This window comes from Callionymus lyra, chromosome 2 (assembly GCF_982586985.1).
Source record: "Callionymus lyra chromosome 2, fCalLyr1.hap1.1, whole genome shotgun sequence".
Lineage (NCBI taxonomy): Eukaryota > Metazoa > Chordata > Actinopteri > Syngnathiformes > Callionymidae > Callionymus > Callionymus lyra.
This window is the reverse complement of record NC_141819.1, coordinates 4,468,465-4,488,017: the sequence shown is the minus strand read 5'-3', so window position 1 is coordinate 4,488,017 and position 19,553 is coordinate 4,468,465. Positions and strand designations below refer to the sequence as shown.

Below are 19,553 nucleotides of genomic sequence, written 5' to 3'. Positions count from 1 at the left end.
ACATTATTGTTGATCTAACGACACACACACACAACGACACTGACACACACTGGAAACAAAACATCACTCATTGTCACAATAATGTCTAAATAAATTGTTTCTTCTTCAAATCCATTATTAAGTTGTGTTTTGTAATGAGTGCACTTGTGCAAAACTGTCGCCCAACTCTGTCAAACAAGGTTTTACTTTCATTTAAAACATGGTCAGGTTGTAAATACTGTAATAAAAAGTGAAGAGTGATGGATTGTGTCGTTGCTGACGCAGTAAAAGAGGCCAGTGCTCGTGTGAAGAACTACTGACAGGGTGTAGAACCTATTGTCAGTTAGAGGGATGAAGAGAATGAACGGAGAACAAGTATTTTATTCAACTTTGGCTTCATGTGTTAACCTTTTCTTTCTTCGTTTCCTTTTTTATTCGTACTTGAACTGAGAGGTTCACACAGTCGTGTGAGTCTAAAACTTATGAAATAATCCTTTTATTGTAGAGGTTTGTCGTCATTGATGAACCTTCAGAGTCAGCAGATTGTAACCATAAGAACTTGACCGGTCAGAACCAGACTCGCTCATCGTTGATCTGTTAAAAGCTCTGAAGCATCTTTGATCGTTCAAGGAAAGACAAAAGTCAAATAAACTGTGGAACAGACGTGAGAGAAGGAAGAGTGATGACATCACAGGTTAACTTTGTCACCTCTGACCCCGAGTGACTCTTATTTCAAGTCAATCAAAAATACTTTCTTACAATCATGGTAACTGACAGGTGTTGATGTTATTGCTGTGACTGATGTTTGTTCTGTACTGTCCTGGTTTGTCCTTGTCTTGGATTACTGTAGATTATTCATTTATATATACTTCATAAAATACTTATCTATGACTCTGAGCCTGCACCGGTCCAAAGTTCTGGTTTCTCTGGACCTTAACAACTGGCTGTGACTCGACCTTTACTCTCAGAATCTGAATCAGTAACATTTGTTGCTTTATTGGTGTCAGTACAGAATAAAATAATGCATTAAAATAAGACACATTTGCAGCAATGTTTGGATTCATACAAAACAATCTTGACAGGAGAATAAACCTCTGCAGCATCTCTGACTCTGACTTACACACAAAATCACTGCATCAACAAACACTCATCACAGCAGCTCACATGTAAAAACTGCTGCACCTTTATTTCTACATTTATGGTAGATTGACAGAGTTATACGAAGAAGTACCTGAAAGATTGAACTTCTGATAGTCATTGTCATATTAATGTCTTACAACCTCCAAAACAGCTTGAAAAAAAGATGAACATCTAACATGCATTTTTCCTCAAGATGGTGGCAGCAGCTCAGTGGATTATTAAAGCTTCTTTCTTCTGAGTCAAAGCAAATGATTCTCATTTCTGTACAGTATGAACATGAACTCCTCAGATGAACTGACCAACTTCTAAACTCTTCTCTGAGGAACATCTCTGCGTCTGGCAGCTGATAAAAACATGTCTAAAGTCCACCATCAACACTGTTGCTGGAGCCATTCTTGCAGGTTCTGTTGTTGTAAAACATATTCTGTCGACGGTAATGGACGACCTATGATGACGAATCTGCTTTTAAGGGGAGTCCCATTTCTAAGTCCTCAGATGAACCTCATTCCTTAGTTTTGAGGATTGATCTTGAGGACTGAGGAAGACTGCTGAGGAGATGAATGTAATTGGACCTAAAGTCAGTTCAGACATAAGGACATTGGTCTGGTGCAGTTCAAGAAAAGCAAGAAAGATCATCACGCTTTTCTGGTAGAGAAATGATAGTCTGTGTTCATCACTAAATCCATATTTTGGGGGGTGGCTTGTCTACAGACGATCACCTGGTCAAAGGTCTGCTAAATGGCAAGATTCCAGAAGACTGGATTTTGTCACTCCATCTGACGATCACAGACTTCCATGTTCCGGTGTTGAGAAGATATTGAGGTTCTGCTCCAGAAGACCCGGTGTTTAATTCTAACCGTCCTCTTCGAGACTACTCTTGGCGTTTGGTCTCCATCCAGTTGATCCTCACAAGGTCAGAAGCAAGGAAAAGAGGTCACACACAGAAGGTGTTGAACATGGAGGACAGACGTGTTCCTCCCAGACGTGCACTTCAATGCACAGACGCTTTGTAAGAGAGAAAACTTCAAAAATCACCACTTGTTCTCTAAATGTCAATTCAAGTCAAATTTTATTCATAAAGCATGTTTAAAAACCACGAGGTCGACCAAAGTGCTGTACAGGTTCCTAAAAAACACAAGTTCAAACGACATAAAAGACACACAATGCAGGACACATCAAGACACACACACACACAACAGAGCCGAGGAGCTGCCACTGCAAAGGCTCCTCTGGTCTTGCATTTTGTCACAGGAACATCCAGCAATAGCTGGTTGGCTGATCTAAGAGATCTAGCTGGAGTATGAATGTGTAGCAGTTCAGCGAGATACTCGGTGCCTCCATTTAATGCTTTAAAAACAATTGAAATAACTTGAACATCTATCCTAAAACTGACTGGTAGCCAGTGGAGTGTGGCTAATATTGATGTGATCACGCTTGTGCTTTCCAGTCAGGAGGCGTGACGCAGCATTCTGCACGAGTGGCAGCCATGATGTATCCATCCCAGAGTAGAGTGACCATCATCCAGCTGTCAATCAAAGCAATAAAATACTTCAAAACTTTTTTCACTTCAATCAAAAAAACAAAGACTTCAATAAAAAAATTAAAATACTTCAAAACGTTTTTAAGTTCAATCAAAAAATAAAGAGTTCAATCAAAAAAATAAAATACTTCAAAACTTTTTTCACCTCAATCAAAAAAAATAAAAGGTTCAATCAAAAAGATAAAGAGTTCAATCAAAAAATAAAGAGTTCAATCAAAAAAATAAAATACTTCAAAACTTTTTTCACTTAAATCAAAAAATAAAGATTTAAATCAAAAAAATAAAATACTTCGAAACTTTTTATACCTTAATCCAAAAAAATAAAAGGTTCAATCAAAAAGATAAAGAGTTCAATCAAAAAACAAAGACTTCAATAAAAAATAAAGACTACAATCAAAAAAACAAAATACTTCAAAACGTTTTTCACCTCAATCCAAAAATAAATAGTTCAATCATAAAAATAAAGAGTTCAATCAAAAAAACTAAGTCTTCAATAAAAAAAAAACACTTCAAAACTTTTTTCATCTCAATCAAAAAATAAAGAGTTCAATCAAAAAAAAAACAATACTTCAAAACTTTTTTCACTTTAATAAAAAAAATAAAATACTTAAAATTTGTTTTAACTTCAATTAAAAAATAAAGAGTTCAATCAAAAAAATTATAAAATACTTCAAAACTTTTTTCAGTTCAATCAAAAAACAAAGACTTCAATAAAAAAATTAAGACTTCAATCAAAAAATAAAGACTTCAATCAAAAAAATAAAATACTTCAAAACTTTTTCACTTCAATCAAAAAAATATAGAGTTCAATCAAAAAATGGAATTCAATCAAATAAAAAAAATTCTTCAAAACTTTTTTAACTTTCGTTAAAAAATAAACAGTTCAAACAAAAAAATAAAATACTTCGAAACTTTTTCACTTCAATCAAAAAATAAAGAACTTTTTTTTGCATTGAATAATAAAGAAAGAAATCTACGTCCATAAGGTTGGAGGTAATGTATGTGTTTTGGTGTCACACTCCTCCCTCACTGTCCTGAAGTCTGTTAACACAGAGGTGTATTGCATATTTTGACAGGCTCTTCAACTTGGTGTCATCAAAATGTTGTGACATCTCATTCAATTGTGTACAGTCGACCAAACCAAGGAAAGCTAGCTCACCAAAATGATCAGACCTAGCTTTCATTGGTTCACAGATGTTCTCCATAATGTTTTCGAACATTTGTTTTCTCTCATCCCTGATCAACTGATTTTTGTCGTTTAGACCAAGTTTGTTGCGTTTCTCCTCAAATCACTCAAGTGCGTCTCAATCCTGTCTCTTCAACAACTCCAATGGTGTCTTGGATTCGCGCTCAACAATATCCGATGTCCATGACTTTGTTTTGCAGTACTCTAAAAAGTGCTTCAGTTTCACTGAAAATGCCATCATATGTCATAATTAAAAGCATGTTGATGCCTTCGACAGCCATCGATCGTATCCAGCAGCCATCATTAGAGTGTCATTATCCCAGTTGTCAGGGTTTTTAATGCAGCAAGAAGGTCAGGTTGGTACATGCTTGTTGTCTGCAGCAGCCTTGAATTTGAGCTCCATCTTGTGGGAGCTGCTCTAAGTGCCGTTTCACAACATCATCCAGTAAGTGGGTGCGATTCGTGGACCTACTAAAAAATGACCCTAGACCATCAAGGGTTTTAAAAAAAAGTTCTAGTCTCAGGCATACATTTTGCTGAATGCAACAGCACAAGATTCAGCTTCTGTGCATATTAGTGTGTAAACATTGCCTTTTCTTTAATTTTGGCCTGTACCCCTTTAAGCTCAGATGCCATCACAGCAGCTCCATCATATGTTCTTTTCAACGCAGCTGTATTTCTCCAAGACTCCCAAGACAAAGAAAGCTACAGCAGTGGCTCGTCCGTCATCTCTGATGTCATCAGATCCTAAAAACACCGACCTCACATCACAGCCCACTCAGTTTTCACTACAAGGCGCAAAATAACAGACATCTGTTCTTTCTTTATGACATCCGTTGTCTCGTCGACCTCTACAGCATTAATCTCCCGTTTAATATAATTTCACATCATTGACTGCTTCAATTAGATCCTTCTGTATTCTATTTGACAAGCCAGAAAACACAGTGGTTGTGTCCAAATGTCTGGCTAACCTCTTGCCCTCTGGTCTTTGCCACATGTGCTAACTCCTGTTTAGCAAGGGAGCAGGTTGCCTCAATGAGGTCTTTTTTTCCGTAACCTTAGCGTTGAAGATGCTATTATTGAGTCTCCGCTGTTCGTTCGAAGGCAAATCGATCCTTGAGCTTCTAAAGGTTTTAAAAGCATAGCTTGGTGACCTCAAGTGTTAGATTCTGAATTATTTTGAAATAATAATTTAATTATATAAGTTAAGTTTAATACTTTAAATATGAAGGTTTTGTAAATGTTTTAAAAGTCCTTCGTTGCCATTAATCTCCACTGTGAAGCATGAGGCTGGATATTCCTGTTGTTCTCTTACAATGTCAAAGAGTTCCTGCAAGACTTGGATGATAGCAGCTGTGGTTTTATAGAGCCTGCAAAGGATAAAGCTCCTGGTGAGTGAAAGTCCTAGAAAACTTTGATTTACTCCAGGTACTCACTTTTATAAAGTCCTTTAGAAAAGTCCTTGGATCTGGACTGGTTCAATTCTTTGTTATTGTCCGACAACAGCGAGTGGATATGTTTTCTCCTCTTTTCTTCTCCAGGAAGACTCAAAAGTCAGTCGTCTATCTCGTTGATATTCTTGATGTTGGCGTGGACCATGGCACCCTGGATCTCAGTGTCCAGTAGGTGGGCTAGATCCAGCCTTTTACTTTGAGGGGTTCAATGTACCCTTGAGTTCCTGTAGACTGAGGTAAACCCTCGAACTCCACAAATTGAGTCTGAATATTTCTGATGGATCAGCCATGTGGGTCATGTGTTGTTCAACATTTAGAATTGGCATTAAAGCATATTCTGTACGTTGCCATGTTCCCACCAGTGACTAAACAGATCTGGCTCTGAGGTCTGTGGATCAGAATCTACTGATGGTTCCTGAACTTCAGGACCAGAGGAGAGAAATCCTTCCAAACTGTTGCTCCTACGCTTTGGAACCATCTCTGTGTTTGATGATCTACTGACTCCTTCAAGAAACATCTGTGTTTGATGATCTACTGACTCCTTCAAGAAACATGTGTGTTTGATGATCTACTGACTCCTTCAAGAAACATCTGTGTTTGATGATCTACTGACTCCTTCAAGAAACATCTGTGTTTGATGATCTACTGACTCCTTCAAGAAACATCTGTGTTTGATGATCTACTGACTCCTTCAAGAAACATCTGTGTTTGATGATCTACTGACTCCTTCAAGAAACATCTGTGTTTGATGATCTACTGACTCCTTCAAGAAACATCTGTGTTTGATGATCTACTGACTCCTTCAAGAAACATCTGTGTTTGATGATCTACTGACTCCTTCAAGAAACATCTGTGTTTGATGATCTACTGACTCCTTCAAGAAACATCTGTGTTTGATGATCTACTGACTCCTTCAAGAAACATCTGTGTTTGATGATCTACTGACTCCTTCAAGAAACATGTGTGTTTGATGATCTACTGACTCCTTCAAGAAACATCTGTGTTTGATGATCTACTGACTCCTTCAAGAAACATCTGTGTTTGATGATCTACTGACTCCTTCAAGAAACATCTGTGTTTGATGATCTACTGACTCCTTCAAGAAACATGTGTGTTTGATGATCTACTGACTCCTTCAAGAAACATCTGTGTTTGATGATCTACTGACTCCTTCAAGAAACATCTGTGTTTGATGATCTACTGACTCCTTCAAGAAACATCTGTGTTTGATGATCTACTGACTCCTTCAAGAAACATCTGTGTTTGATGATCTACTGACTCCTTCAAGAAACATCTGTGTTTGATGATCTACTGACTCCTTCAAGAAACATCTGTGTTTGATGATCTACTGACTCCTTCAAGAAACATCTGTGTTTGATGATCTACTGACTCCTTCAAGAAACATCTGTGTTTGATGATCTACTGACTCCTTCAAGAAACATCTGTGTTTGATGATCTACTGACTCCTTCAAGAAACATCTTAAGACCTGTAATTTGTGCTTTTTCCAATTTTTCTGGAACTCTTGTGTTTGTGTCTATTAAGAGTTTTTAAATGTGTGTGTATTTTTAACTGTGCACTGCTTTTGATTGTTCAAGTGCTTTGTGACCCTGGTCTAGAAAGGCGCTTTACAAATATCCTTTACCTACGTACTATTATAATTATTATTATTGTTAAGATTGAACGATGATGCAGTGAAAGTTGTAAATATAAAAAAGATTCTATTTGTTTATGTACCGATTATTTATTTCAGGTTCGTCTGTTTGTGAGAACAAGAAAGTTGAAGTTTTTTTTAATGTTGTTACAATATTGTTGGTCACCATTAAAACATGTTTTAAAAACTAACATACAACAATTTAAAGTTTCTACTTGTCTTGTCTGAATTGAAAAAAAACCTCAAACTGCTATTATTGTTTAAATGAGGAGAAAGTAAACATGGTGGTTCAACCCAAAAAAGGTTTATGTCGACAAAAACGACCATGAAACACAGAGTTCTAGAAACGTTCTCTGTAAGTACGAGTAATAATGTCATCTATACAAAAAAAATGATTTTGACAATGTGGAGCTTTTTACTGATTCAAGTTTCAAGAAAGACTTTTGGAAAATACTGTTGGAAAAGTTCTTTAGTCGTCATTTAGAACTAACTCAGACTAAGAATCCTACTTGAAGTTGCCTTTGTGGGATTATATCATCCTTCTAGAGTTCAGGTTAGCAAAAGTAAAATGACCTTATTTAAATACATGATGTTTATTAGTTTTGATGAGAGATTTTCCTTCTTTGGTCTCAAAAGTTTCTCTTTGATTCACTGCTTCATAGCAAAAGCGTGACTACCCTCTAGTGGACAAGACAAGTAAAACAACATTCTTGTGGCTTCCTCTTTTATAAAGCGATACTTGTGGAAAAAACATTGTAGTTTTACAATAAACTTTAACATATAAAATACGTGTTTTCATGATTTACTTTTAAAATCAGGATCTAAAAAGTGATTTCAAGACTTTACTGCAGGAATCCACAACTTTCTTTGCATCAGATGTTTCCTCTTCCAGGTCAGGATGTTTCAAGAATGAGTTGTAAGAATTTAAAAACGTATTTGTGACGTAGGCCGGTACACACGACTTGGGACCCTGTGTTTGTCTGCCAGCAGACGGTTGCGGGTGACAGGGCAGCCCCCATATAGGTCTCCATCTCCCTCTTGTGACGAAGTTAAAAAGACGGCTACTAGGATAAGGTGCTCAGGAACAAAGTTCAATAGCACAGTCATAGGGCAGATGGGGAGGTAGGGAGAGCGACTTAAGTAAAGTTGGCTCGATATTGGCAGATTCGATCTTTGCGCTTTAATAACTCGGGAACGCTAAGGTGTTGAATTACAAATCTTACCTTTTTCAAATCACAGTCACCTGCAGTATTGACTACAAGCGCGTTTGAACCTTAATATCTCGTCATATTGTCCTGAGAAAATACACAGATTTCTATGCAGGCGGCAAGTGAGGCGGCGTATAAGGGGCCGTCCTCAAATAGACGAACACCGAAAGTGTTGACTTCATTTAGTTCCCGTCTTTATAACTCTTTAATTTAGGTTTTTATGGTCACCATGTTCATGTGAATAAAGAAGGGCCTCCATATATATGTTACCACACTCATTCGTTTTTTACATTTATTTTCAAAATCACTATTTTTGTGCAATATTTCACATACATTTTGTAATAGCTTTGTATTTACAACTCTGATGGTCACCAAATTCATGTCACTTATGAAGTACCTTCATATCAAGTTACTACACTCATTAGTTTTTTTAATTTCTTCTTGAATTTTTCAAAATCACCTTTTCTGTGCAATATTTCACATACATTTTGTAATAGCTTTGTAATTACAACTATGATGGTCACCAAATTCATGTCACTTATGTAGTACCTTCATATCAAGTTACTACACTCATTATTTTTTGATTTTTTTCTTAAAATTTTCAAAATCGCTATTTTTGTGCAATATTTCTCATACATTTTGTAATAGCTTTGTATTTACAACTCTGATGGTCACCAAATTCATGTCACTTATGAAGTACCTTCATATCAAGTTACTACACTCATTAGTTTTTTTAATTTCTTCTTGAATTTTTCAAAATCACCTTTTCTGTGCAATATTTCACATACATTTTGTAATAGCTTTGTAATTACAACTCTGATGGTCACCAAATTCATGTGACTTATGTAGTACCTTCATATCAAGTTACTACACTCATTAGTTTTTTTTTATTTCGTCTTGAACTTTTCAAAATCGCTATTTTAGTGCAATATTTCTCATACATTTTTTAATAGCGTTGTAATTACAACTCTGATGGTCACCAAATTCATGTCACTTATGTAGTACCTTCATATCAAGTTACTACACTCATTAGTTTTTTTTAATTTCTTCTTGAATTTGTCAAAATCACATTTTCTGTGCAATATTTCACATACATTTTGTAATAGCTTTGTAATTACAACTCTGATGGTCACCAAATTCATGTCACTTATGTAGTACCTTCATATCAAGTTACTACACTCATTAGTTTTTTTAATTTCTTCTTTAAATTTTCAAAATCACCATTTCTGTGCAATATTTCACATACATTTTGTAATAGCTTTGTAATTACAACTATGATGGTCACCAAATTCATGTCACTTATGTAGTACCTTCATATCAAGTTACTACACTCATTATTTTTTGATTTTTTTCTTAAAATTTTCAAAATCGCTATTTTTGTGCAATATTTCTCATACATTTTTTAATAGCGTTGTAATTACAACTCTGATGGTCACCAAATTCATGTCACTTATGTAGTACCTTCATATCAAGTTACTACACTCATTAGTTTTTTTTAAATTTCTTCTTGAATTTGTCAAAATCACCTTTTCTGTGCAATATTTCAAATACATTTTGTAATAGCTTTGTAATTACAACTCTGATGGTCACCAAATTCATGTCACTTATGTAGTACCTTCATATCAAGTTACTACACTCATTAGTTTTTTTAATTTCTTCTTTAAATTTTCAAAATCACCATTTCTGTGCAATATTTCACATACATTTTGTAATAGCTTTGTAATTACAACTCTGATTGTCACCAAATTCATGTCACTTATGTAGTACCTTCATATCAAGTTACTACACCATTTCTTTTTTTTAAATTTCTTCTTGAACTTTTCAAAATTGCTATTTTTGTGCATTATTTCTCATACATTTTTTAATAGCTTTGTAATTACAACTCTGATGGTCACCAAATTCATGTGACTTATGTAGTACCTTCATATCAAGTTACTACACTCATTAGTTTTTTTTTATTTCGTCTTGAACTTTTCAAAATCGCTATTTTAGTGCAATATTTCTCATACATTTTTTAATAGCGTTGTAATTACAACTCTGATGGTCACCAAATTCATGTCACTTATGTAGTACCTTCATATCAAGTTACTACACTCATTCGTTTTTTTTAATTTCTTCTTGAATTTGTCAAAATCACATTTTCTGTGCAATATTTCACATACATTTTGTAATAGCTTTGTAATTACAACTCTGATGGTCACCAAATTCATGTCACTTATGTAGTACCTTCATATCAAGTTACTACACTCATTAGTTTTTTTAATTTCTTCTTTAAATTTTCAAAATCACCATTTCTGTGCAATATTTCACATACATTTTGTAATAGCTTTGTAATTACAACTATGATGGTCACCAAATTCATGTCACTTATGTAGTACATTCATATCAAGTTACTACACTCATTATTTTTTGATTTTTTTCTTAAAATTTTCAAAATCGCTATTTTTGTGCAATATTTCTCATACATTTTTTAATAGCTTTGTAATTACAACTCTGATGGTCACCAAATTCATGTCACTTATGAAGTACCTTCATATCAAGTTACTACACCCATTAGTTTTTTTAATTTCTTCTTGAAATTTTCAAAATCACCTTTTTTGTGCAATATTTTACATACATTTTGTAATAGCTTTGTAATTACAACTCTGATTGTCACCAAATTCATGTCACTTATGTAGTACCTTCATATCAAGTTACTACACCATTTCTTTTTTTTAAATTTCTTCTTGAACTTTTCAAAATTGCTATTTTTGTGCATTATTTCTCATACATTTTTTAATAGCTTTGTAATTACAACTCTGATGGTCACCAAATTCATGTCACTTATGTAGTACCTTCATATCAAGTTACTACACTCATTAGTTTTTTTTTATTTCGTCTTGAACTTTTCAAAATCGCTATTTTAGTGCAATATTTCTCATACATTTTTTAATAGCGTTGTAATTACAACTCTGATGGTCACCAAATTCATGTCACTTATGTAGTACCTTCATATCAAGTTACTACACTCATTAGTTTTTTTTAATTTCTTCTTGAATTTGTCAAAATCACATTTTCTGTGCAATATTTCACATACATTTTGTAATAGCTTTGTAATTACAACTATGATGGTCACCAAATTCATGTCACTTATGTAGTACCTTCATATCAAGTTACTACACTCATTATTTTTTGATTTTTTTCTTAAAATTTTCAAAATCGCTATTTTTGTGCAATATTTCTCATACATTTTTTAATAGCGTTGTAATTACAACTCTGATGGTCACCAAATTCATGTCACTTATGTAGTACCTTCATATCAAGTTACTACACTCATTAGTTTTTTTAATTTCTTCTTTAAATTTTCAAAATCACCATTTCTGTGCAATATTTCACATACATTTTGTAATAGCTTTGTAATTACAACTATGATGGTCACCAAATTCATGTCACTTATGTAGTACATTCATATCAAGTTACTACACTCATTATTTTTTGATTTTTTTCTTAAAATTTTCAAAATCGCTATTTTTGTGCAATATTTCTCATACATTTTTTAATAGCGTTGTAATTACAACTCTGATGGTCACCAAATTCATGTCACTTATGAAGTACCTTCATATCAAGTTACTACACCCATTAGTTTTTTTAATTTCTTCTTGAACTTTTCAAAATCGCTATTTTAATGCAATATTTCACATACATTTTTTAATAGCTTTGTAATTACAACTCTGATGGTCACCAAATTCATGTCACTTATGTAGTACCTTCATATCAAGTTACTACACTCATTAGTTTTTTAAATTTCTACTTGAAATCTTCAAAATCACCATTTCTGTGCAATATTTCACATACATTTTGTAATAGCTTTGTAATTACAACTCTGATGGTCACCAAATTCATCACTAACACACTGATGATACACTAGAGTCACACATCACAACAACACACACACACTGATGATACAATAGAGTCACACATCACAACAACACACACACACTGATGATACAATAGAGTCAAACGTCACAACAACACTAACACACAGTGATGATACAATAGAGTCACACATCACAACAACACACACACACTGATGATACAATAGAGTCACACGTCACAACAACACTAACACACAGTGATGATACAATAGAGTCACACGTCACAACAACACTAACACACAGTGATGATACAATAGAGTCACACGTCACAACAATACACACATCACATCAACACATAAGTTGACCTTCAAACATTTACAGTTTCTTACTCTTAGTTTCTCTAGACAAAGATACAAAAGTTTAACTCAAATATTTCTCTATGCTGACTAAACAGGTTTGTGAACTTCCGGGACAACCCTCTGACGCTGGACGTGACTCTGCCAGTTGGCAAGACGAAAGCTGAAGATGACGATGAGGAGGAGGAGGGAGAAGAAGAGGAAGACGACCGAGAGATGTTCGGCCGAGAGTTCATGCAGATGTACATCCGGGAGGCCAGGAAGAGATCGTACGCTGTTCTCAACATGCAGCGTTCCAGTCGTTAGTATCAGCGTGTTTGTTGAAGAGCATGCTGTGTTCCAATGCTTCCAACACTCTTCAGCGAACACGTGTTATCAAGAAACCTTCCATTAGATTCTGCTACTGTCATGGTTGACGTCACATTATGTTGGTTCCAAAGCTCACAAAGTGTACGCTGACGGAGTGTGACGCGAGGAGGTTGAAAAGGTTTAACTGGAATTTGATGTGTTAACATTAGAATTTTGCAACTTAAACACGCGGCTTTTGTTTGTTTTTTTTGGACTTAAGGTTGATCCATGGATTAAAGAAAACTTGATAACACGGTACATATACTGTATATATCGAGCTAGCACTGCCATGCTAGTGGCTACATTGATAATTCCAACAGAGTACTTTGTTTATTTGCTCTTTACTTTTGTTCCCGATAAATTAAAAACATCCCAATTATTTCATCATTACATGACAAAACTGAACAGGATTACTATAAATGATCTTCATAATATATGTTTATACTGTATATAAATACAATATATATCCATATTTTAACTTTTATATATGACATTTTCCTAATAATATATAACTTGTTTGTTCATTTTTGTTGTTGGTTGGTTGTCCTGCTAAAAGATTGAGTGTTTCTTTGGTTGGAAACTGGCTCTTTATGTAAAAGTTATTCTTTAATATGGTCAACATTGATCGTCTTAGTTTACATGAATAACACACAAGTAACTACAACTAGAACTTGAGACTTCATGCTGAGTGGTACATAACTTAACTCAAAGCATCACTGACTGTCACCTTAACCTGTGTTCATGTAAAAAGACTCAAATCAATATCATGGGTTGAATTAACCTGAAATAATATAAATGGCTCTAAATTAAAAAATAATATTAATTTTCTTCTCGATGTTCCAGAGTCGACTGATTAAAGAAAATTCATTCTGTCCTGATTTTATTCTTACGCTGATTCTCTGGATGGATGGAAAGTTTTTGGTCTGTCGACAACCGATCCACACTAAGTCAAGACCTTTTTGTTCAAGAGGAAAATAATATAATCAGTATAACGTTACTTCTTGTTGTCATGGTAACAGCTCTATTTTTTTTTTACCAAAGTGAATCCTGCAGCTGCCCAGCACCGAGAGTGTCAGGTGGTCACACATCTGCCATGGTTGAGATGTTTTCACGACTTGGAAGATACTTTGTTGTATTTTTTTTTAAGAAATAAAATAGTGAAGTTAAGAAGCGACTGCTTGGTTTTAATGGAAGCATGTTGTCTAAACCCACACATATTGTTTTGATAGTTTAAGCGCTTTGTGACCCTGGTCTGGAAAAGCACTATACAAATACAAATGACTTACTTACTTGCATGGTTGAAAAAGTCTTTTTTTTTCACCCACTTTCTCTAAACTTGTTGAGCTACTGTGTGAATGAATCTTAGACAACAATACAATACGTTTGGAGTCATTTTAACACAAATACACACGTTATTTTCAAAAGATACATTATTAAATTCATGTAATTAATTTTTCATATTTTTTTCTAAGACGTCAGCAAGATTAAGCTTTTTTTTGTTGCATTTTTAAACATTAATTCAAGAACATGTAAAAATTATCTACTTTTTAAATTTGTATTACAAATTATGTTTGTTATCCAATAAAACAATGATTTAAGTAAATTTATATCTATTTCGAAATCTTTACTTTCCTCGACTTTTTGATTAAACGCGACATATAAGAAATGCGTCATATTGATTCATATTAGTTTAAAGTATTAATAACAAACACAATTAACAAACGATAATAAAATAATACAAACCAACTGACATCCGTTGTCACCAGCCTGACAGTATTAAGACTCCTGATTGGACGCTTTTCAGTAAGCGACACGCTCATTGGTTATTGATACGGCGGGTGATTTAGACGTCACCGGCGTCTGCAGAGCATTCTCTGCGGTAAACATGTCTTCTCCAGATCTGTCTCCAGCCCTCGACGTTCTCCGCGCCTTGTATCCTCACGTGGAGACTCTCGAGGAGTTCTCGAAGAGGATCTGGTTCTCGGAGGGACACGAACCGTCGCTCGTCCAGGAGTTGGACTCGCGCAGCTTCAGAACCTTCGTTGAAAACATTTTCGTTTGTTTCGACGAGATTCCAGTCGAGACACCGAGCTGTGAGCAGGTGATGTACCTGTTCAGTCCAGGACTCGTTTGAAGAGCGACACCTATCGTCACGAACAGTGTTCGGATGGTTCGAGTACAACCTTTCAGCAAAACTAATTCAATTTGATATAAAGTTTCTTATGACAAAGTTAACTCGACACACGTTGTCGTTTAAGTCAGACTATAGTGGAGAAAAGAAAACTTCCTTTTAGAAGGCAGAAACCTCAAGCAGAACCAGACTCGTTCTGTGTCTCAAATCGCATACTTCTCTTAGTGTACTAGAAGTTAGTATGCATCAGGATAGTGTACGTACTAACTAGTAACTAATCCTCCACAGATAGTAGTGCTGTGTCTCAAATCGCATACTAGCGTACTCAAAGTTAGTATTTTTAGTGCGTTAGTGCGTCTCAATTCTTATTATGCGAAATTTAGTGCGCCATGCACACTAAATTGTCACTAACACGCCCACAAAACTGAGTATGGATTGATGGACACTAACCACACTAAACAGCCGCCATCTTAATGACGTTTTAAACGTAATTAACGTCATATATATTCATATATATGAATATATATTCATATACTTACAGGTGCATTTTCAGCAGCAGTACGAGGATGAACATGTCTTCGCTGCTGATACCAGCTTAAATATCTTGCAAATATTTATTTTCTCATATTTTTTCTTTATTTCTTTTTCCAAAAGTTGTTGCAAAACGTGCTGCCAGCAGGTGTCGCTAGTGTTCCTACAGCTGGTTGAAATCATCGTTAAATAGAAGTAGAAAAAGAAGCTGTCGCGTCATTTCCTGTTGGTGTGTAGCAGCAGAGTTTGATTTGAGACATACTATCTGTGGAGGATTAGTTACTGGCTAGTACGTACACTAAACTGATGCACACTAACTTCTAGTATACTAAGAGTAGTATGCGATTTGAGACACAGCATATGTTGATGGCCTCCTGCCATAAACGTAAGGAAGGATAGAACCAACAAATTGACAAACTAAAAGGAAGATGTCAACATGTAGAAGAACACAACTCGGCCATATCAACTGTATTCATAACACACACCAAACAGATACAACAAAACAACCTCCATGAATAAAGAACTGTCTTCACTCGCATAAAAACATGTCCTCCTCCAAATATCAAATGTAGTTGTATGACAAGTATTACAACGTCTCTATGTTTTACCAGATAGTCGTTTATGTGAAGTGTTAGTTCAGCCAAAATTTAAATTTCACTCATTTTACTTTAACTTCTCAACCGAAAAAAATAAATGGATATATCTAATTTTAATTTGTTGTAGAAGCTTCTAGTCTCTCAGCGCCAGCTATAGGTTAATCCTCATAAGCGCATTTCAAAACACTTTCTAAGGTCGAGGCTTCAATGCACGAAGATGAAGGCGAAGACAACTGAGCTCCAGTCGCTACATTAAAATGAACAAACATTTTTGTCTGTAACTCTAAAAAGAACAGATGACTCTGAAAATTATCCCAACATTAGTCGACATGAGGTCGAGTAGAAAGTGAGTGAATTTAATTTTCAATTTAAGTGAAAGTAAAAGGCAAAAAAACGTTTATTATTATTTATTTTTTAATAAAAATGACATGCAAGTATATAAACGTTGAAATGTAAATGTTATAACGATGTTGCTTATTGATTTCATAGATCTGTTCCCCATCTGAACTCCTGGCTTTCACCCTGAACACTTTGAAGAAGAAACAAAAGAGAAACGTCTTGACATTAGGCTATAGTATTGACGGCTCCACTCAGGGAGACCACACTATTGATCGCTTTCAATTCCAAAGTCATTTGTATCAAAATGCTGCCTATATCCGTTCTAGTGACCTGTGGATGAAGATCATTAACCGTCTGGGTTCTGATCTGTCGCGGTATCTGCTGGAGAACTGCTCCTTATTCATGGCCGTCCCCCCAACATGTCTCTTTCAAGTTTGTGGTGCACCCATCGATGAACTAGTTCCCACCCCAGAGACCAGCTCCAGGTTCTTTCCCCAGTCCTGGTCCAGGACAAAGAACAAGAAAGATTCAAAAACACCTTCAGCTCTAAGAAAGAAACCATGCACCAAAAATCCTCCAAGAACTAAAAACGATGGCAGATCTGCTCCCGTCAAGAGAAAATTGTGTCGAATGAATGACGATGAAGTTACAAGACGTCCCGGAAAGAGGAGGCGATTGTGTGAAGTCTCCAGTTTAGAACCAGAGGTAGTAACTGATTCAACATCTCTTGACGCCACACGTTTGGTTCCGGACCAAGAAAACGCCTCAAAATCGCCTCACGAAACTGTGCCTCCAGCACAAACTTTCATCCGCTCGCTGCAGTTTGCATACGGAGGCACCGGAATCCAAGGGTTCATCCTCAACAGGAAGAGGAGGACCGGGGATGTTTCCAGAGGATTAACTGGCGAAGATTTGGTCAGGATGGTTTTCCTCAGTGGTCCAAAGTGTCTCAAAGAACTGGGGAAAGACGAGAGGAAGTTGCCCAGGCGCTGGTTGTACATGGTCCCGTTGTTCAGCCAGCTGCTGAGACGGCACCAGAGATGTTCCTACACCAGATTCCTGCACAGACTATGTCCACGAGTGAGGAGGGCGAGGGATGGGCGCGAGGACTTGAACCTCCTCCTTCGCCAGTGCTGTGCAGCTCACCGCGTCTCTCTGTTGGCGAGGAAGTGCCTCGACGCCGTCATACCCTCGGAGCTCTGGGGCTCGGAGGACAACCGACGACACGTCTACGTCAGAGTCGGACGCTTCCTGCGCAGTGGCAGGTTTGAGAAGATATCAGTCGAGGAAGTGATGTTGAAGATGAAAGTCAACGATTGCAACTGGTTGCAGTTCAACAAGACAGGTAATGAGAACAATTGAATAGTATAAGTTAAAAGAAAAACATGACGCTACTTCTTTAACTCATCGTATAAAAACAACCTGAGAATACAATCTTGCATGTTCCTTAAAGTATTAGATTTATCTCTCCTTTATCGTCATGGATTCATCAATCACAAGTTGAATCAATCCAAATTCCTTTTTGGCGTATTAGCTGCAGTAAAGATTTCTCACCTTTTAATAGCATCACGACCATGTTTTCAACTCATTACTTTATAAAGCTGCTCTGAGATCTGGGCGAACGAGAGGTTACAAGAGTCCATTATGACGTAATAATGGCACCACTCCTCCAGCTGTAGACACGCCCCGCTTTGTTTATACAACGAGTCCCTTGGAACGAGTATTCTGGGGATTGATGACGCGCGGTGACAAACCTCCATGCTTGACCAGCAGAGTGGTCAACAAGATTTAATTTACAGAAGAAATATGCTCTTTAACACGAATAGTTTCTTGCAGAGAATCAGTAACTTTTAATGATGTTAGTAATAATCTCCCGATTGTTTGGATAACATGCGTATTTATATTACGTTTATGGAATAAAAGTGTTTCCTGTTTACATACATATAGTCATCATGTGATACTGAAAGTGTGTTTTTCAAGGAGATGCTCAGATCACATGAGGAAAACCTGCTCTTGCTGAGCTTCAATTCAAACCTGTTCAGCTTCTGGTGGATCATTTTAATATGTTATCAAAACAAGCCTATATTTTCTGACACATGAACACTCGTGTATAAAACTCATCATGTTGTCGTAAATGAACAAGAATCATCAGTGTGTAGAAAGAGAAACATGTGTGTGAATACTTTAATATCCAGACATGTAACAACAAACATTGTTGATGCGTCTCTGATGTGAACTTCTCAGTGTGTACATTTTTAGTGTAAGTACATGAGGCCCCTGATGGTCGTCCTACCAGCTCTCATGCTGTCTTCACTCTTCCTGGACAGGAAGGATTCCCCCCAGTGAGCTGGCATATCGCACACGCCTGCTGGGTCACTTCCTGGCCTGGCTTCTTGGCTGTTACGTGACTGGCTTGGTCAGATCCTGCTTCTACGCCACTGAGAGAGTCGGACGGAAGAAAACTCTCAAGTTCTATCGCTACGATGTCTGGGCTGAATTACAGAACTTGGCTTTCAGGTGAACACAAGTGAAGGAACATTGCTGATGACGTCACAACTACAGTGTCCTGTACACGAGGACCGACATGAAAGTCATTCAATTATCTCAAGATTTAAAGGCTTGAAGTCTTGAGTCTGTGCTCGTTGTGTTCAATCAATCGACCACTGATCATAATCAGCAGATATCTGGGAACTGGGGTTTGTTTCAGATCAAAAGACATGATGACTGGCGGCTCATACTTTACCTCTTCCCACCTGCACAGGCTCTGCACAGGTGCACGGGAACAAACGACAACAAACATGTCTGCTGTGTAAAGGTTTTAAACTGTGTGTGAGAACTATGTGAAGTTCACTTGCTGCTCATGGAAACGTAAAAATACCTCGAGGAGGAAGCATTTTAAAATGATCCTGAAAGAAACTGGCAGCCAATGAAGAGTTTAAGAATCAGAGAAATGTGAGTTCTTCTACTAGAGCGGCTCAGAATTCTCGCTGCAGAGTTTTGATTTAACTGCAGGCGAGACAGATGCTTCTAAAAATGTTGAACATGTCTGTGGGTTATTTTTCCTCTTCTTCTTTTGCTTCCTTTTTCTTCAGCCTGAAGTCTTTTATAACGTTCTCCACTCAACAACTCTAAGTCTCATGTGTTTGTGCGACTTTTAGAAATCACGTTTCTAAATGCCAGCTGGAAGAGTTGAGTGCAGACGAGGTCGCGTCCCTCCCCAGTACAAGCGTCGTCTCCCG

General features: G+C 36.4%; 2 protein-coding genes across 2 annotated transcripts in view; one reads left to right on the top strand and one right to left on the bottom strand.

Annotated features, from left to right (window-relative positions):
• The window catches only part of LOC148085110 (NLR family CARD domain-containing protein 3-like), a 120,429-nt gene that overhangs the window by 20,703 nt on the left and 80,173 nt on the right, over window positions 1–19,553 (bottom strand). The window lies entirely within an intron of this gene.
• Window positions 14,596–19,022, top strand: LOC148085114 (telomerase reverse transcriptase-like). The gene is made up of 3 exons (XM_087782185.1): window positions 14,596–14,818; window positions 16,465–17,659; window positions 18,642–19,022. Exons 1-3 carry the CDS (start codon window positions 14,603–14,605, stop codon window positions 18,833–18,835), a joined length of 1,605 nt encoding a protein of 534 aa, XP_087638311.1. The 5' UTR covers window positions 14,596–14,602; the 3' UTR covers window positions 18,836–19,022.